This window comes from Triturus cristatus, chromosome 1_2 (assembly GCF_964204655.1).
Source record: "Triturus cristatus chromosome 1_2, aTriCri1.1, whole genome shotgun sequence".
Lineage (NCBI taxonomy): Eukaryota > Metazoa > Chordata > Amphibia > Caudata > Salamandridae > Triturus > Triturus cristatus.
The window spans coordinates 1,049,534,120-1,049,552,810 of record NC_140580.1 but is presented as its reverse complement, the minus strand read 5'-3'; the positions used below and the strand labels follow the sequence as shown (position 1 = coordinate 1,049,552,810).

The 18,691-nt window shown below is 46.0% G+C and overlaps 1 protein-coding gene across 2 annotated transcripts in view; it reads right to left on the bottom strand.

The window, feature by feature from the left end:
• Positions 1-18,691, bottom strand: part of RABGAP1 (RAB GTPase activating protein 1) — a 1,076,978-nt gene that overhangs the window by 841,074 nt on the left and 217,213 nt on the right. For both annotated transcript variants that reach the window (XM_085612417.1, XM_085612408.1), the window contains exons 8-9: positions 18,468-18,578; positions 17,337-17,403 (exon numbers count right to left, since the gene is read on the bottom strand). In XM_085612417.1, the coding sequence (XP_085468543.1) occupies positions 17,337-17,403; positions 18,468-18,578 (178 nt within the window). The remainder of the gene's footprint in view (positions 1-17,336; positions 17,404-18,467; positions 18,579-18,691) is intronic.

The window sequence follows — 18,691 nt, the reverse complement described above, 5'->3', positions numbered from 1 at the left end:
AAAAGATCCAGGGACGACTCCTCATTGAGGTAATGTGCATGGTGATCATCTTCATCGTCAGATTGCATTGTGCTTCCGGTGCAGGGATAGTGCAGCTAGAAATAATCCGTAGTGATGACCATGCAATGTGAATGAAAATTAATGTATAAATGATGCGAGTTATCTGGAACAACTAAAAACTTTTAGGTAGGTGAGTGGGCACATGTGAATCTACAGCACTATAGGCAACAAATAGATACTTACAAGGTAAATTACATAATCCATTCGTAGTATGTGTGGCTGTAGATACACATGCTCTGCATAGACTTGTAAGCAGTTCTCCCTTGCAGTGGTTAGATTGTTGCATACGTTTGAAACGTGCCTGTAGGTGTGCAAGGACATCCACACAAGTGTTTGGTAAATGTGTGTGGAGTTGACCAAGTAGTTGCATTGCAAATATCATAGGAATGTTACTTAGGAAAGCCATAGAACGACCCGTCTTTCTAATGAATGTGCTCTTCGAAGGTCCTCTATGCCTTGGCATAACATGTTTGGATACATCAGACTATCCATCTAGCAATACCAGCTTTGGATATTGCCTGACCCAGTCTATGGTTAGAAAATGCTACAAACAGTTGTTGCGTTTTCCAAAACATTTTAGCTTTGTCAATGGAGTTTAATAATGCCCTTTTGACATTTTTGACATTTAAACCGACATAACTTTAGGGACACATTTTGGATTGGGTCCTAGGGACACACTTTGGATTGGGTCCAAGGACAACTCTGCCCGGAGGTATTTGAAAGAAAATGCTCGTGTAGAGGGAGTGGTTGTATTTAACCAAATCATCTCAACGAGGTAAAGGCTACTAGACAATGAACCTTCCATGAAGGGTACTGAAGTTGACAGGAATGTAAAGACTCGAACGGATGATCTACCAGTCTAGTTAGTACCACACAGATTCCACACCGGAACAATTGGTGTTCTTGGAGGTATTTACTTTTTTAAACCTTCCAAGTACACTTTGGTAACTGAAATGTTAAACTGTGAAAGGTGTTCAGCAATGGCTACAATGTGAAGGCATATAGATGTGTATGCTAGACAAGATTGTTGTAGATGTTGGGGGTAACATAGGAGGTTTTGTACTGTAGAGTTGATACGATCAATGTGCTGCGCAGTACAATAACTAACATATTTTCCACTTCGCTGCATAGCACTTCCTAGCAGGAGTTCGCCTCACCTCCTTAAGGCCGTCCATGCATTTAGAGGGCAGGTTAATGTACCCAAACTCTAGGACTTCAGGAGCCAGATTGAGTTGTCTGGGATCTGGGTGTCTATTTGCCCTGTGATTGTGTGACAAGATCATGGCTGTTGGGGAGCTTCTTGTGATAAGACTATCAACAAGCTCAGTAAGGTAGTGTACCATGGTTGTCTTGCCCATGTGGGAGCTAGCAGAGAGGTGCCTGAGCTTCCTCAGCAAATATGAAGGAAGTGGGAGAGGCAGAAAAGCATAGCCAAATATCCCTGAGCAATTCATCCATAGTGCATTGCCCTGTGCCTGTGGGGGACGAAACCACGAGGCGATGTATTGGCATTCAGCATTCTCTGCTGTTGCAAAGATATCTATGGCTGGAGTTCCCCAGATTTAGAAATACTGCTGAAGGACTTGTGGGTGAAGGTCCCACTTGTGGACTTTTAGCAGCATCCTGCTTAATAGGTCTGCAAAGTCATGATCTACTCCTGGGAGATGTCCTGCCAGGTGATGAATAAGACATCGCACTGCCCATTTCCATATGCTCTGTGCTAGCTGAGTCAGCAGCAGAGAGCAGGTACCTACTTGTTTTCTGTATGCAATACATTGCTGTCATATTGACGGTCATTATGAGGACAACGGTGTGGTGTATGTAAGACAGAAAGGCTTTAAGAGCCATCTGCATCGTCAGTAGCTCTAAAAGTTTGATGTGATGAGTTCTTTGTTGAGACATCCATACACCTTGGACTCATCTCCAAAATGTGCGCGTCCCAACCCTGGAGGGATGAGTCTGTGGTAATGGACACCTGTGGAAGGGAATCTAGGAAAGCTCTTCTCTGCAACAGATTGCTGCTCTTCCACTGTTGCAGACAGCGATGTACTGTGGGCTGAATAAACGCTAGATCTTCTAAAATACCCTCTCCTGTGACCACGGAGACGTCAAACATTCCTTTCAAGGGCACATGTGTAGCCTCGCATGGGGTACATTGGCTATGCAGGAGGCCATCATGCCTAGGAGACACATTATTGTCCTGATTGGCAGGCGACAATATGGCTGAAAAAGAGCTAGTTAGTTCTGGAGATTGAGAACAGTCTGGGGAACGTGGTAGGCTTTGGCCATAACAGAGTTAAGAATCGCACCCAGATAGCGTTTGATCTGGAGAGGATCCAATTGCGATTTTATTACATTTACTGTGAATCTCAATCTGTGGAGCAGAGTTATTAGTGATTGCGCCTTGTGTATACTTTACAGATTAGTCTCCATCTGCACTCTTTATCAGCCTCCTTAGGTGAGCCGCTACTACTCAAGACATTTTGTGAACACCCTTGGAGCGGTTAGGACTCGAAATGGCACCACTTTGAATGGATGACTTATGATCCTCCAGTATTTTTGATGAGTCGGATGGATGAGCATGTGGAAGTATGCATCTTTGAAGTTAAGGGCTGTCATGATATCACCTACCTGTAAAAGTGGTATGGCATCCTGTAGGGTGACCATAAGAAAAAGTTCTGATAGGATGTAATCGGTTGAGAGGCTATAGGTCTAGTATAGTCCTTAATGTGCGACTTTTTTTTAAGAATTAGAGGGAATACCCTCCTCTGCCCTGATACCACTTTGGAACAAGCTCGATAGCTCCCTCTGCAAGAAGCGACTTTACCTCTTCCTTTAAAAGGTATAAATGTTGCGGACTGAGTATATGGCTGCGTGGAAGTATGTTTGGTGGGGTTGAAATTAGTTCTGGACAATAACCGTGCTGTACTGTTGAAAGAACCCATTGGTCGGATGTGATGTCTGTGCACTGTGTCTGGAACCCTAGAAGTCTGTCTCCGACAGATGTGTGGTTGTGGGGGCACTCAAGAGGAGTCACTGCTTAGTGGTGGAGGCACCCTTGGCTGGGCTACCTCTACCTTTCCCTCTGACTCCATTACTTGTATACATGCCCCTACCAAAAATTTTACCTCCCTACTGATGCTAAGGCTGCTGTTGTCTTTGGTAGGTTCACTCTTGGTCTGAGGTGAATGGTTTACTTCCACGTCTTTTGTTTTTGCTCCTGAAAGGACTAGTGTGGGATGGCAGTTTGTGGTGCACCCACTGACTTACCGGTTTCTATTTTTTTCTTTTTTTTTTAAACAACGTATTTATTATGAAAAGCATATGATAAGGCCAATATGCCTTAATGTGTGGATTGGTATTACACAGTGTTAAAGCCTGTAATCGGGTACTTGTCACTACCGTTGCTATTTCTATGTCCTTTTTAAATTGTTTATTTTTTATTAACATTTCACCTACATGGGGGCCACATAAATGTTCTCAATCAAAGGGGACACTTAGCAGCTGCACTTCAGTTTTAAATCCCAAAACACTACCAATCATGTCTGTGTAAAAGAATTGCTGAGTTTATAACCCTCGAATGCACGTCCAATAGTCACATTAGAGACTAGTTTTCCGTCACTTACCAGATACTCCCCTTTCTTCCTATACTCATCCGAAAGATGTTGGAGGAGAGCCTACATTTCATCCAACTGTGTTCTGTTGTATCTCGTGAGCAGCCCTACAGAGTTGGTAACCCAACAGAAATTTGCATGCCTACAGCTACTCTCTTCCCTGCAGCTTCAATCCTCTTGCTTTCTTTGTCAGGGTGAGCATCTCCTATTGCTTGAGCTGCTGCCTGTTTCCATGCTGTAGCCACCACTAAGGAATCCGGAAATGGGTGCCCTTTATTGTAGACTAGGTTTGAGAGAGGGTGATGATTTATATTTCCTCTGAACCGTAGGATCTAGTACTTTTGAAAGGGTCTTGAAAAAGGTCTGCTGACTTTATCATAAGTAGATACTGAAAGGTTCTTTCCATTCTGGATAAGGTCTCTACTAAAATGTCCTCTTCTGGAATCACTTGCATATTTACCTTGTGGTACGCTGCAGCGGTTTTATTAAACCGTGGAAATTTGTGGTGTTGTCTGGCGGGGGCGCTTTTATGGGATCTGGATCATCCAGTGGTTAGACATTGTCGTGTTCCTATGAAACCTATATAGGATCTGCACGTTTAGGCAAAATACACTATAGAATTGGTGTCAGACTGATTCTAGACACCCCCACGGGGTATGTTGGCCTGTGTACCAGCTAGCTCACAGTGCCACTAGAAACTCCACTTATCAAGGCGAGAATAGTTCTTGGCAACTATTGAACATGACAACCCTGATCCCTCAGGACCGTGGAAAACAGTATACTACTTTTCGCTCAGTCACTCGTGCTCACTTTGTCTCAGAGAGATACACAGAATAAGCGGTATGGATGTTTTCAATAGGCATTTATTGAACAGTCGTTATTCTAGTGTAAAATAGGTGTGCTGAAACAACCACTAGACAGTAACAGATATAAATGATTAGAAGCACTAAGAAAGTAAAGGGATGGTAGTTTTCTACCATTTTGCAATAACCATGAATACAGACAAATATATAATACAGGACAATAAAATGCGTACTCCTACTATGCTACCCTAACTAGATGTACCCAAGTGTACCTAGCATGTATGTAGGTGTTGAGCCAAGAATCCCTCTAGGATAAAGTCAAGCCCATTACCTGAAGTGAGAGACTGTGGGACCCCGTCTTGGCCTCGAGTCGGACACCCCGCAAGGGATGTTAGACCACTGCCAGCTGGAGTATCTGCATGCAGGAACCTCAGCGTCTCGTGTCAGTGTGTCTGCAGGGAAATCCTGATCTCCTCGGTCTCAGCAAGTTGCGATGTTTATATACCCAAAGGTCTCCCCAGGGGTTCTACCTTGCTGTGCCACTTGTCGGACTTAGGATGACGTCAGGAATGAACTTTATACATAGTTATTATACAGGAGATGGTAGTCCTACTGAGTTTCCAAGAACCCTCATGCATAATGTACGAGGCTTTTACCAGGGAAAATCCTGCATTCTGTGTTGTATCTAGGTAAAAGGTCAGTCCCTAAGAACCATTATGCGAGTAATGTAGGGAAGAATATAGGTGAAAGTTTAGGATGTTACCGGAGCCTATATTGGGGTACCTGTATGGAATATAACAACATTTTAGTCTTCCAAGGATTATCAAGGCTCTACGGGTAATCTGGAGGCTCTTCCAATACATCCCCTGAGGAATAAGGATTAACACTCCCTGTGGTTGAATGCACAGAAGAGGGCGATGGAAGTGAATGTGCTGTTGAATTGTTAAGTAACAGTAAAGGAGGTAGTGGTGGATTTGTGCCTTTGTTAACCAAAGGTCTCTTTGGCGGCTCTTCAAACTCTAGCCTCCTCTTTTTTAGGACTACAAAGTTACCCCTCTACAACTTCACTTTCAGCGCCAAATTGTCCTTGTGGGGTCTTTTTGTAGGTCACTTCAGCGATAGGTCTTTCAATGCCAAGTGTTTTAATGCAGAGGCTTGCCGCACCAAAGCTTTAGATGCCAAGGGTTTCAGCACCAAATGCTTCGAAGCTGATGGCGAGGTATGGTGGTTGGAAGTCTGCGACTTCAGAGCAATGGCACTATAATTGTGGCTAGAAGCCCGGTCAGGATCGAGAAGCCGCTCATCCTTTTTCGGCTTCGGAGCCTTGTCATTTTATTACTTGGGGCAAAAAACCCTCACAAAGGGTGTGAGAAAATGCCTCTTTTGACATGGTTAGCCCCCCACTTTTTGCCTGGAAAGGATATGGTTTTGAATGTAGTTAACAGGGTCCATGTCAACCAGATCCCTTGTGCCAGTGCTCCTTCCCTAAAACTGTACCAAGATTGGCAACTTTAGCTCTCCTGTAGGTCCTTAGTAAACGGTACTCTTGTTACCTATAATAATCCACATTTGTAATAATCCACATTTGTAAAGCGCGAACAATCACCCGTAAGGGTCTCTAGGCGCTCGGGGCCGTCGGGAAGATTAAGCAAGCTATTGCCCCGAGTTACATGGTGCTGGCCTAATCTGCCGCCGGCGATCGAACCGGGATCCCCAGATTCCGGAGTCAGTCGCCCTGGCCGCGGCGCCACACCTCTTCCACTCTAGGACTTGGGGATTGAAGAGGGTCCCCTAGGGAGCCCTCACCAAGGCCATGCCACTGCGATTGCGGCTTGCATGTCTTGGTGCAGTGAAAAACAAAGTTGACATGGCACACTGTTTGTGTGCCATGCCCAGCAGCACTGCCCAAGGTAAAGGTCAGTCACCGCTCTAGCAGGCCTAAGGCAGGGTGCACTTTGTCTCAGGTGCGGTGACATCAGCATGAGCAAATATGCCCCTACAATATTTAAGTCCAGTCTTTAATATTTTAAGTGCCAGTGAACCCATAAAGAGTATGCGGGCTGGACACTATACAACTTAAGTTCCCCAGCACCATGAGGGCTTCACTGAATCCAGGAGTGTTAGGTACTAAATCACTCCTCTTAATAAAAAAACACAGAAGCCAGTGTTGGATTCATGAAAACATGTACTCAGAGAGCACCTCAGAGGTGCCCCCTGAAAACCTACGAACCCTGGTGGGGTCTATGACTGGCTTTAGGAAGCATGCCACCACCAGACATGTTTCAGGACCCCTGGGTCAAGAGTCCCTGCTCTCTGAGGCCAGAAACAAAGCACATCCTGGGCAGAGGTGTCACACCTCCTCTCCCAGGATGAGCACCGTGCTTGAGAGGGGAACTTCAAAAGGTGTTGTCGCCTTTGTAATGCGACCCCAGCCTCTGCTGCTAGCAAACCCCCACTTTTGGCGGGAAAACTTACTAAGAGTAGGAGGTGTGCCCCCTTTCGCCAACTCCACCCCTCGGGTGCAGGAGGCAAAGTGAAGCACATTATTCAGTGCCCACCATTTTGAAGATGGCAGGACTTACCCAATCAGGGCTAGGGCTATGCCCCCTCCCACAGACGGGTGGCATAACAGTGGGTGTAAAAATCACAGGTAAGGAACTCATTGTTCTATACCTGTTAATTCCCCTGTAACACCCCTAAATCTAGAATTTCAGACTCTGAAATAAGATTCCCATGACCTACTAAGAAGAGCTGTGCAGCAATGAAAAATGAAGAATTTAACTGACTTGGCCCAAGCCCTACCGGCCTGTCTGCAGCCCTCAAAGACTCTGCTGAAGAAGAGCAGCTCAGCCCACAGACCCGCAACATCTATAATCCTGGGAGGACTGCCTGCCTTCAAGAATGACTCCTAATCTCCAGTGGATAGCAGAACTGTCCAGAAGAAACCATCTGCAAAGAAACAAACTCTGCCATGAGGAACTGCAAACTCGTCTCTGGATACACCAGATGCCCACAGCCCGAGTCCAAGTGGTCCACCAGTCCTGCAAAAGTTCCCCTGCGCTTCAGGGCCAGAGTCCACCACGGGATGACCTCTGCCGGGCTCCTCGATGCCTACAGCCCCAACTTGAAGGCTCCTCCTGAAGGCAACCTGCCGGTAAGAGTTTCCCAACGCCCAAGGACACCCATGAACCAAAAGCCCCTGGGCTTTGGGGACCTCAGCCATTGGTGTCCCCAAGTACTCTAGCATCTCTATGTACCTGGTCATCAGTGGGGTTCTCTTCGCCCAACCTCCTGCCCTTAGCCGGCACCTTTCTTCAAGACCAATATCCCCATTGGTTAACATGAGGCGCCTGACGCTGTGATGGCACTCTGCACCTGGCCAACCCTGGGCCGCTGAGGGTGTAAGTTTGGTGATGCCTAGTGGCCTCCCTTGTACTTACCTTAACCCCAGGAGATCAACCCCTTTCACTGCTTTACTCACCTGTGAGCTTTGCCACATCGTGTACGCAGTCTCTATTGGTTAACATTGGGCACCAGACCTCGATTTTGACCTCCGCATCCGGCCACACCCGTGCCACTGGTGGCAAACTCTTGGAACTGATTTGAAACCTGCCTGGTGTTGACCAAAGACCCCGAAGACTGAATGTGTAAGTCAAGTACTTACCTGCAAAAACTGCATTCTTCAAGTATTTTTCCTGAAAAACCTACTTGCCTTTTTGCCAACATCTTGGTCTTAAAATAAATCTTAAAAGAAGCTTATTTTTCTAAAATTGGTTTTGATCTCCTTTTTGAGTTGTGTGACATCCATTAGTCACTGTGTGCATAACAAATGTCTTATACTCACTCCTCTGTGTTAGGCCTAATGCTGCTCATTAAAACTAGAACAAATAGAGCACTTTGGGTTAACATTAAGCCCTGTACACTTCTGGGGGAATCTCTGGACTCTGTGCACAATATAAACACAAAGGTCCAATACTGGTCAAAGGAGTTTCTCAGGCTGCAGGCATTGCACTGGAGATTGCAGGAGGGAGGCCAGCAACAGCAGAGGTAAGTAGAGATGTAGGGGGTCGTAGGGGCACAGTCAGTTCAGCTCACCAAGTCCCAGGGGCTTCGGGTGCAGGGGTGCATTTTGATGTCGGAGTCTTCTTACCAGAGCCGGTTGCAGCCGGGGAGTAGCCTCTCGTTTCACACTGCAGGCGCTGCCATAGAGTTCAGGAGAGGTTAGCAAACACTGGACACAAGGTTAGGTGCGTTGGGGAGACTTCACTGCAGAGGTGAGCCACTCAGACACAGGCAGTGGGTGTGGGGTGCAGAATGGCCCGGAGACGCGCATCCGTCTGCATCCAGGATCCTTGGAGTTTATTTCTGCTTAGGCAAATCCGCTGTCCACGGGAGATTGAAGTCTTTTTCAAAGGCAACAGTCCTCACAGGGTTTTCAGAGGTCCCTGGCTCAAAGACAAATCTTAGGTTCACAGAAGTTGGAGACAGGTTGGTAGGGTTGGGGCCAAGGCAGCTGTCTTCTTCAGTATTCTCTGCAGGGTCATCTGCTTGCTTCTCAGGTAGTGTCAGATCTATTTTATAGATCTGGGGGAGCCACTAAATACTAAATTTTGGGGTGTTTATAGGGTAGTAGCAGGTAAGGCCAATTGGCACCTTACCTGGGGTAACTACACCATCTATTATGCCACCCTCCTGTGGGAGGGGGCATAGACCAAGCACTGATTGGATGGTCTCCCCAACCAATCTTCAAGATGGCAGGGACTGCAAGATGTGCTTCACCTCACCTCCTCCATCTTAGGGGTGGACTTGGCAGAGGTAGGCACACCTCATTCCCCTACGTTTTTCTGCCAATTTTCCCACCCAATGTGGGGTTGTAAACCAGGGGCTGCCATCTGCTGCTAGCAGCAGAGGCTGGGGGTTTCATTACAAAACGTGGCAGCCATTTGAAGCTTCCCCTTCGAGCACTGGCCCATCCTGGGGTAGGAGGTGCGACACCTCTGCCCAGGATGTGCGTTGTTTTTAGTCCTAGAGTGCAGAGGCTCTCTACCCAGGGGTCCAGAAACCTGTCTGGGGTGGCTGGCTGCCTACAGCCAGTCAGAGAACACATCAGGGTGGGTAGATTTTCAGGGGGCACTTCGGAGGTGCCATCTGAGTACATGGTACAATAAATCCCACACTGGCATCAGTATGGATTTATTGAGAGGAGAAGTTTGGTACCAAACGCTCCTTTGTTCAGTGAAGCCATCAGGGTGCTGTGGAACTCGAGTTGTTGAGTTTCTAGCCCATGTACGCTCTATGGCTTCATTGGCACTTACGTTACAGGAATGGACCCCAATATTGTAGGGGCATATCTGCCCATGCAGATCTGCCCTCACTTGTGGTATAGAGCACACTGCCTTAGGGCTGTGAGGCCTGCTAGAGGGGTGACTTACCTATACCTGCGGACAGTGCTAGCTGGCATGGCACCCAGGCAGGGTTCCATGTCAACTTTGTTGTTTTTCCTCTCACAGGGGCATGAAAGGTGCAAGGGCAGTGGCTTGGAGTGCAGGGAACACTCCTCAGCTCCCAGGCACCCAGGGTACCACTTACTAGGGATTTACAGGGGGCAGAGGTACCAATTGGGGATATGTTTTTAGGGAAGAAGCACTGACACAGGTGACCTGGATGGCAGGGACCCTGTGCACTACAATTGAAACCAAATCAAAACCAGGCAAAAAGTGGGGGTTAACCCTTCAAAAAGAGACACCTTCTCACAACAACCCATCGAGAGATCGCCCGCTTCTGCACTGCCCGGCAAACATACTCAACAAAGAGTTGAATGCCCAACCGGAACTCACAGGTGGAGTCAAGGTAGAATCACAACGCTCTTTTTAGGTCTGGACAGAGGAGTCACTACTCTTCCTTAGAGGGATGTGGAGAAGAGTAGAAAGTGGGCAAGGTGACAGATTGGCCCACATGAAATGATGTTACAACTTTCAGCAGGAAAGAGGCCCTAGTGCGAAGCATCAGTTTTTCCGGATGAATGGAAAAGAATGAGGGCTTGGAAGATAAAGCCTGTAGTTCACACACCCTCTGGGTCAATGTAATTGCCACAAGGAAGGCTGTTTTAATTGTGAGCAGCCGGAGGGAACAATTGTGAAGAGGCTCAAAAGGACCATACATCAAGAATGGGAGGAAAAAATGAAGGTCCCACTGAGGCATAATAAAAGGAGAAGGAGGGAACAAATGTACAGCATCCTTCAAAAATCTATTTACAATAGGGGACTTAAATAAATTGTGTTGGTCAAGCAGCCGCAAGAAGGAAGACAGAGCAGAAAGTTAACCCTTGAGAGTGCCCAAAGCAGAGCCTCGATGGGCAAGGATAAGAATAAAAATATCAGAAAAGGAGGAAGAAAGTGGTCAATGGACTTTTCTGTACAGTATGATACAAAATCGCTTCCAATGGCAGCCGTACACCATATTGGTGGAGGGACGCCTGGCTGCCAGGTTAACATTGCAGACTTCGGGAGGAAGGTGAAAGCTATAAACTGCTGCCGCTCAATCTCCACGTAAGAAAGCGGAGAGTTGACAGGTTCAGGTGGAGATCCCCTCCCCTGCTGCTGCGACAGAAGATCCTCCCAAAGGGGCAGCCTATCAGAGGATCAATGGCCATGCTCAGTAGCTCGGGATACCAGAATCTCCGTGCTCAGTTCAGAGCCACAAGGATGACTTGGGCTCGGTCATTCCTGCCTTCCTGAGAACTCTGGGTAAAAGTGATATGGGCGGAAAGGCGTACAAGCACGGCTAAACTGCTGACATTGCATGTCCTCAAAGGAGGCTAACCGATCTAACAAAGGCTCTCCCAACTGATGAAAGATCTTGCTCCACCCACAGATGGAGATGCCATTCGAGATCCGCTAGGCATCAACGGATGAGTTTTTCCACCCTGGTGTTCGGGAATTCTGCCAGGTGTTAAACCGTCAGGGATATGCCCTGCTGCTCCAGCCATCCAGAGACGTAGGGGTCCACGACCCCACCCCGCTCTGTCTGTTGCAGTACCACAAGGCGGTGGTGTTGTCCATGAACACCTGCATTAGCCTTTCCTTAATGGAGGGCAGAAGAATTTCAATGCCAGTCGTATCGCACGGAGCTCCAGCATGTTTATATGGAGTCCGGATTCCGTCGAAGACCAGAGTCATCAAAACTCCATCGCTCTCAGATGGCCGCCACATCCCAGGAGTGATGCATCTGTCACTACTGTGTGATATGTTGAAGAGCGGAAAAGAGTCTGCCTCTGACCCAATCGCAGTTTGTCAGCCACCACTGCAGATACTTTGCAGTTCCCGCCTATATCTGGACCATGCCGGAGAGATTCCGCTGATGCTGTGCCTACTGGAACTTAAGGCCCTAATACAGAGCCTGCATATGCCATCTGTCATGTGTCATATGTCACCAGCAGGAGGCCACGAGTCCCAGTAGCCTCAGTCAATCTAACCGAAACCCAGGATAGAGGCTGAAACATTGGTATCATAGCCTGAATATCCTGGACTCTCCGCTTAGGACGATAAGCCCTAAACTGCACTGCGTCCAGAACAGCTCTGATGACCAGGAGGGTTAGTCAGTTGTGACAGACTATCAACTATGCTGATAATGAACCCCAGCAAATGCAGGAGGTTTGCTGTAGTCTGTAGGTGGGAGACGACAGCCTGAGGTGGGAGACGAAAGCCTGGGTTGTGTCTGCCTTCTGCAGCCAGTCGTCGAGGTAGGGGAAGGCTGGTACCCCTGACCTGCACAGATGAGCTGTGACCACTACCATCACCTTGGTGAACACTCGAGGGGCGCAGGCTAGGCCACAAGGGATCGCAGGGAAATGAAAATGATCATGGCCTTCCGTAAACCACAGGCAGGGTGGGGATGTGAAAATAGGTGTCCTTCAAATCAAACACTAACATCCCGTCTCCTGAATCCAGGGCAGACAAGACCTAAGCCAATGTGAGCACCTCGAGTAGTTGAGGGTTCGGAGATCTACGGTAGGGTAAAGTCCCTTGTCCTTTTTGGGGACCAGAAAGTACCAGGAATAGCAACCACAGCCTACTTCAGGCACCGGAACCGGAACCCTCTCTATGGGTCTCTTGGCCAAGAGTGCCATGACTTCTTGGAGGAACAAAAACACGTGATTCTCTGTCAGCCGGTCAGAAGATTGTGGCGTTGAGGGAGGGGCAGTCTCGAAGGGGAGGGAATAGCCTCTTTGGACGATCCGCAAAGCCTGATGTTATGGACTACTAGTGGTGGAGGGGATAGCAGATCCTGCCTCCCACAAGTTGCCCATGATCTAAAAAGGCAAAATTAGGTAGGTTTGGGGGCTGCAGCTGGTGTTGTGACTGGGCCACACCACTTGGTACTCCACCAACAAGGCCAGAAAGAACTGCTTCCTCGTCCATGCAGAGACTCTGTGACCGGGACAGGGGTGGCGCGGCTGAAAGCCCATTCCGTGGCCACGAACGGCAGACTGAGGATGACGTGGGGCAGCAGAGAGGGCCAAAGACTCGGCCGTATTCGCCAGTCCTTAAAGCGCCCCAGAGCAGTGTCTGTACGAAGACAGAGGTGCCACCGAAGTGGGATGAGGGAAGCTTGGACATCCCCAGAGAACCACACGTTCTCAGCCAAGCATGGCATCGGAGGGTCGGTAGGAGGCTGGATCTGTATATTATATTGCCACTAGGTGGTAATACCGTGCACAGAGTCAAGGGGTTCCTCAGAAATGTACAAGGCTCAATGTAAAACCCAAAGTGCTCTATTAGTGGTAGTGTGGGAGGGCAGCCAGGCACAACAGAGGAGCGTAAAACATTTATTGCACAACAGTGATCAATAACGGACACACGACTCAAGAAGATCAAGACCAATTTTAGAAAAATATACTTTGTATTTTATTTTAAGTCCAAGGTCTTCGTAATCAAGTAAGTAGGTTTTTAATGAAAAATACTCTTCACTTTGAAAAAAAATGGACACTTCGAAACTTTTCAACACAGTCCAATGTTATACTATTGGGAAAAAAATATTGCGGTTAAATAGAGAAGTATTAAACTTACATTACCCAAAAGTCAGCTAGGGCCAGGAGTCAGGTAAGTACCAAAACTGTACTACCAGCAGCGCAGGGTCGGCCAAGTGCATTGGTCAAAATCAGAGCTCGACCCCATGCTTTCCAATGGAGACAAGGGGGTGCCTGGAGTCACACTGCTTGCATTTAAGTAGATCGGTTGCAGGGGCCAAGCTTTGAGGGTTAGGTCAAGTACAAGAGGTGGGGCACAAAGCAGCACCAAACTTACTTCAGCGGTACAGGGGCGGCCGGGTGCCCTCTGAGAACATGGTACAATAAATTCCACACTGTCATCAGTGTGGATTTATAATGAGGAGTGGTTTGGTACCAAACACTCCAATGTTCAGTGAGCCATCATGGTGCTGTGGAGCTGGAGTTGTTGAGTTCCCAATCCATGTACTCTATATGGCTGGCCTTGCACTTACAATATCAGGCAATGTACTTCAATATTGTTGGGGCATATCTGCTCATGCAGCTATGCCCTCACCTGTGGTATAGAGCACCCTGCCTTAGGGCTGAGAGGCCTGCTAGAGTGGCGACTTATCCATGCTTCAGGCAGTGCTAATTGGCATGGCACCTAGGCAGGGTGCCATGTCGACTTTGAAGTTTTTACTCACAGGGACATGCAAGCTGCAAAGGCAGTGACCCTCTTCAGCTCCCAGACCCTAGGTACTCAGAATAAAATTTACTAGGGACTTACAGAGGGCAGAAGTGCCAATGAGGGATCGGATTTTAGGTAAGGAGACTGGCACAGGGGACATTTAAAAGTACATCAAAACCAGATAAAAGGTGGGAGGACTAACCATGCAAAAGAGGCACTTTTTCACAGCCACTGTCAACAAAACTGATGCCGGTCTGAATTGATGCCTGGATCCATGAAGGCCTATCGGAGCCGGGGCCAAAGCCACCAGTAAAGAACCAGATGGGGCCCCCTCCAACCCTACGTGGCCCGAAGGCACACCAGAGGGGGTCGGGACTCTCAACAAAAGTCACATTTGTCAATTTGAGCGGGGGTTGTTCCAGTTTTTAGGAAGCTGGGGAGAAGCGGAGGCTGCCGAGGCGCAGGTTTCAAGGAACCAGGCCTTGAACGTCAATGTTCCTTTGACGCATCAGCCAACGGACGAGAAGAAGTCTAAGTGTGCTTCAACTTATGATTTTTTTGCCTCTTACAAGAGTTCCTCAATGATTGAGTGGGACAAAGAGGACTTCGGACTACTGGTACCTTCCTGTCAACCGGGACAGTGATTTCCACGGAGTCGCATACTGGGCTGCTAGTAGCTTCAAGGACCGCTCCCTCAAAGCCTTCGGTGCCATGACCTGGTAATTGGAGCACAACTAAGTCATGGTTGCGCTCCAGACACCACAAGCAAACGAGGTATGGTTTCTTCACCGACATGGTGCAGTGACAGGTACCACAGGGCTTGAAACCGGGTTTCCTTGTTGACATCCTCGGCACACCAGGAGGGAAAAAAAAAAAACCTCAAAGAGAATCAAGAAAAAGTCGCAAAGATCCAGACAAAAACTTAATGAGGAATAGCTCTGCTCTCAAATCAGCGCTGGCTGGCGTAGAAAAAGAAGAACTGCCATCAGCGCTCTCTTTTACAGGAAACTATCATCGGGATAATACGTGTATATTGAGAAATTATATTAAATTGTACTTGTAAATTAATTTGATGATGCTCAATAATATGTAATATGTTAAAAAGATATTTTACATCAAATTAATATGGATTGATCTTGAAGTGAGTTTACTTGGAGTCGACTCCTAGGTTGATCTTAAATTTTCTTCATCTCTAACTACTCCTGCTTGCAATGAGCAACATACTTCACATTGTTTGGAAAGGTTATAAACCTCCCAGGCTAATGACCGTGAGAAAGTTCCCTCTTCTTCTATGGTTGCCCCCACTTTTTGCTAAACTGCTGATGTGCTTTGAGTGTGCCCCGGGCTCCTGCCAAACAGGTACCCAGGGCCTATGTTCTTTCCCTAAACTGCATTGAAAACAAAACCCAATTATCACTATTTGGCCACAGGTCAATCCCATGTAAATGGTACCACCGGCACCGAGATATATATAATATAAATAAATAAATATATATATATATGCTTGATTGTGATTATGTGTAGCAGCGAAGAGTGTAACATCATGACAAGTTAGAAAATTGCATCAGCAAATGTAATGGGACAATAACTATGTTGGGAATAAGATTGAATGAGGTATAGCTGGCATTTTTAGCTTTGTCCAAAACCACATATGGTATGTTTTAATAGATTTTAAATGCCGCTTTCTCCCTACTTTTATCAACATGAGTTTGTTTCAAAATGTAGGACTTCCATTTTTTTTTACGGATTGTATATTATTATATACCATCAAATTTATGTATTTATTGTAATATTTATGACTATTTTTGATATATTTATAATCATATTTATTCAATGAGTAAGTTTGCACCTAAGTGAACCTCTTGCCGTTTGGAGTTTCAATTGATCAAGACCCGAGTTGGGGTCGAAACGCGTAATGGCGGACATGCTGGGCACTGAATAAATCACTTGAAATTGCACCAAGAACCTTGGGTCCGCTTTTCGTCTTTTTCTGCATGGAATTGAGCAGCTGCTTGTGGCGACAGACACTTTTTTTTTTTTTTGCAAGCTACGTGTTTTGGAGCAGAATGAAGTGAAAAGTCGACATTGCACACAACCCTGTGTGCCATGCCTACAACCCACTGCCCTGGCATAGGTCAGCCACCCCTCTAGCTGGGTGCACTATACCAGTGGAGAGTGTACAGGTGCATGAGCCCTGTTCCACTACAGTGTCTAAGTCCATTCTTAGACATTGTAAGTGCAGCCAAAACAAGGTCATATGTGGGTAGTAGCACTATCTGACAACAAGTATTCAAGCATACTTGTTTACCATCTTAACTGATTTGGGAGAAATAAGGGTACACTTAAGATTTTACACAAGGTTTCTAAATTTATGCTAATATTATGGTTTAAGGCATATTGATAAAGTGGCATTGGTGCATTCTTTGTCATGTGAGATTGGATGTATCTACAGTTGGAATGTGGTAGAGACTGGATGAATACTACATGTATATTAATTTGTAAAACCACAGAATTCTAACAGGGTGTCCTTCCTTTTTCACATCACTGTATATCTGATGCCTTGCCAGGAGAGAAAGCCCAAGTTTTAGCTTATGGCTCCCCCCTTAGTTAACTAATGTTTGTAGAGCTCCTTCAAGTGAACGGTTAACAATGGATGGGCCAAAGAGTTCTGCTTATACCCAGTACAGTGGCAGTTGTGCTCCAACAGGTTACACTGAATAAAACAGACCTAAACATTTAGAGGGAGCTAATCAGTTAAAAGTGTGTTTCCTTCAGGTGTACCACAGCAACTGTCACTCTTTGGTTTTGTCTGGATAACAGAGGGCCTCCAGCCAATTAGAGGTTGGTGCTGAGCAGGACAAATGTTGCTCCAGTCAAGCACCAGGCTGTCCTATGAGAACCAGCTTCATCCAGGGAACGTTAACAAAACTTAATGTTCCCGCTCGATTAAAGTGAGTGTTATTTCTATGCGGACACAATTTGCTGTACAATGATGGAAGGAAGAGAAGAAAGGAGCAAGGGGAGCAGACAAGGAAAGGGCGAGAGAGATCAAATTAGACTGCCAATGAATCATGTGGAGAACTCTATATCTTTAGGCTGCATATACAGAGGGGGCCTAACTGGAGACAGTCCACCTCTTATGAACCCAAAAAAGACAAGATATTTAACATACTTATTCTTACCAAATCTAAGAGGTGCATGTCACTATTTCGGACGTCCTTTCCAGGGCTAAGAAGAAGTCCAAAACATCTGCAATAATTGAAATACAAGTTAAATACACTATGCACTATTTTTCAAGGCTGCAATCATATGCAAATATGTTATCACGAAATAATACATGGAGAACAAAACGCACACCCAAAAGAAATCAACATTACAACAGAAAGAGATATTACATGCAATATTCACAATTACACTGATTCTTAAGTATTGGCCTTTAAAAACATTTGGCTGGGTATATTAAAAGTGAGAGAGGCAGATGTAAAGTTTCTCAGACGGGAGCTTGCCATATTCCAAAATGTAATTCAGCACTTCTAAATTAAAAAGTTGAAAGATATGTCATTGGAAAGGGCAGAAGAACGTCCCATGTAGTTGGGAGTAAAAAAGTCTTTCTCAGAGAGAGAAACCATTTGTGGACTGAAGTAAATGCAGCTTTTCTGATCAGAGTTTGGGCAGGTACGCAGGTGTGAGAAGTCACATTTCTCTTTGTAACCATCTACCCAAATTTGTGGCAATACGACAATTTCTCTATTCCTTAGTATCGGGGAATAGAAGACACCCCCAACACAAGATGAACTCCCACATTAGACAAAAGGGTGTGCGTGCACAAAAGTAACTGGATTAAAAAAAAAAACAAGTGGCTAAAAATGTTCCATCTTATTCTTAACAAATAAACAAGCCTTTGTTGGTCTTACTTGAAAATTATCAACCTTTAAGATCATACCTCAACAGCCTTGAAAACTACTCAATAGTTGAGCTTGCAAAACTATTAAGCGGGGGTGGGGGGGACTGATTAAACAGTGTATCAATCACATACCACAGGAAGGAAACAAGGGAGACCGAAGGAGGGTGAAAAGATTTATAAGTACCAGAAGCTAGTACACAAAGTGACAGTGCCAACTGAGAACAGGCACAATGGCATTAGAGATGTAGTTAAATGCAAAATGACACAAACTAAAACTACAGTGCAATGGCATAATCCAGGCCACCAAGTGCCTACAATTGTCCTTCATATATAATGTTTAAATACATTGTATATTTACATGGAACATCACTACAACACATTGCAATATAGACATTGCAACAAAATGTACCTTTCAATAGCAAGTTCTTTGTTTGAAGTTTGTTGAACATAAATTACAATCTTCTTGTCTACTCCTTGTCGAAGTTTGAAACACTGTTTATCCTTATCCTTCGGAACAGCACTAGAATTGTAAAAGAAATCAACCATTATTTATGAAAGTTTTTGGAAGTGAATAGCACACATTTTCAGACATCAGGCTGCTGCACAATGCAAGCAATCAAGAAACCTTACCAA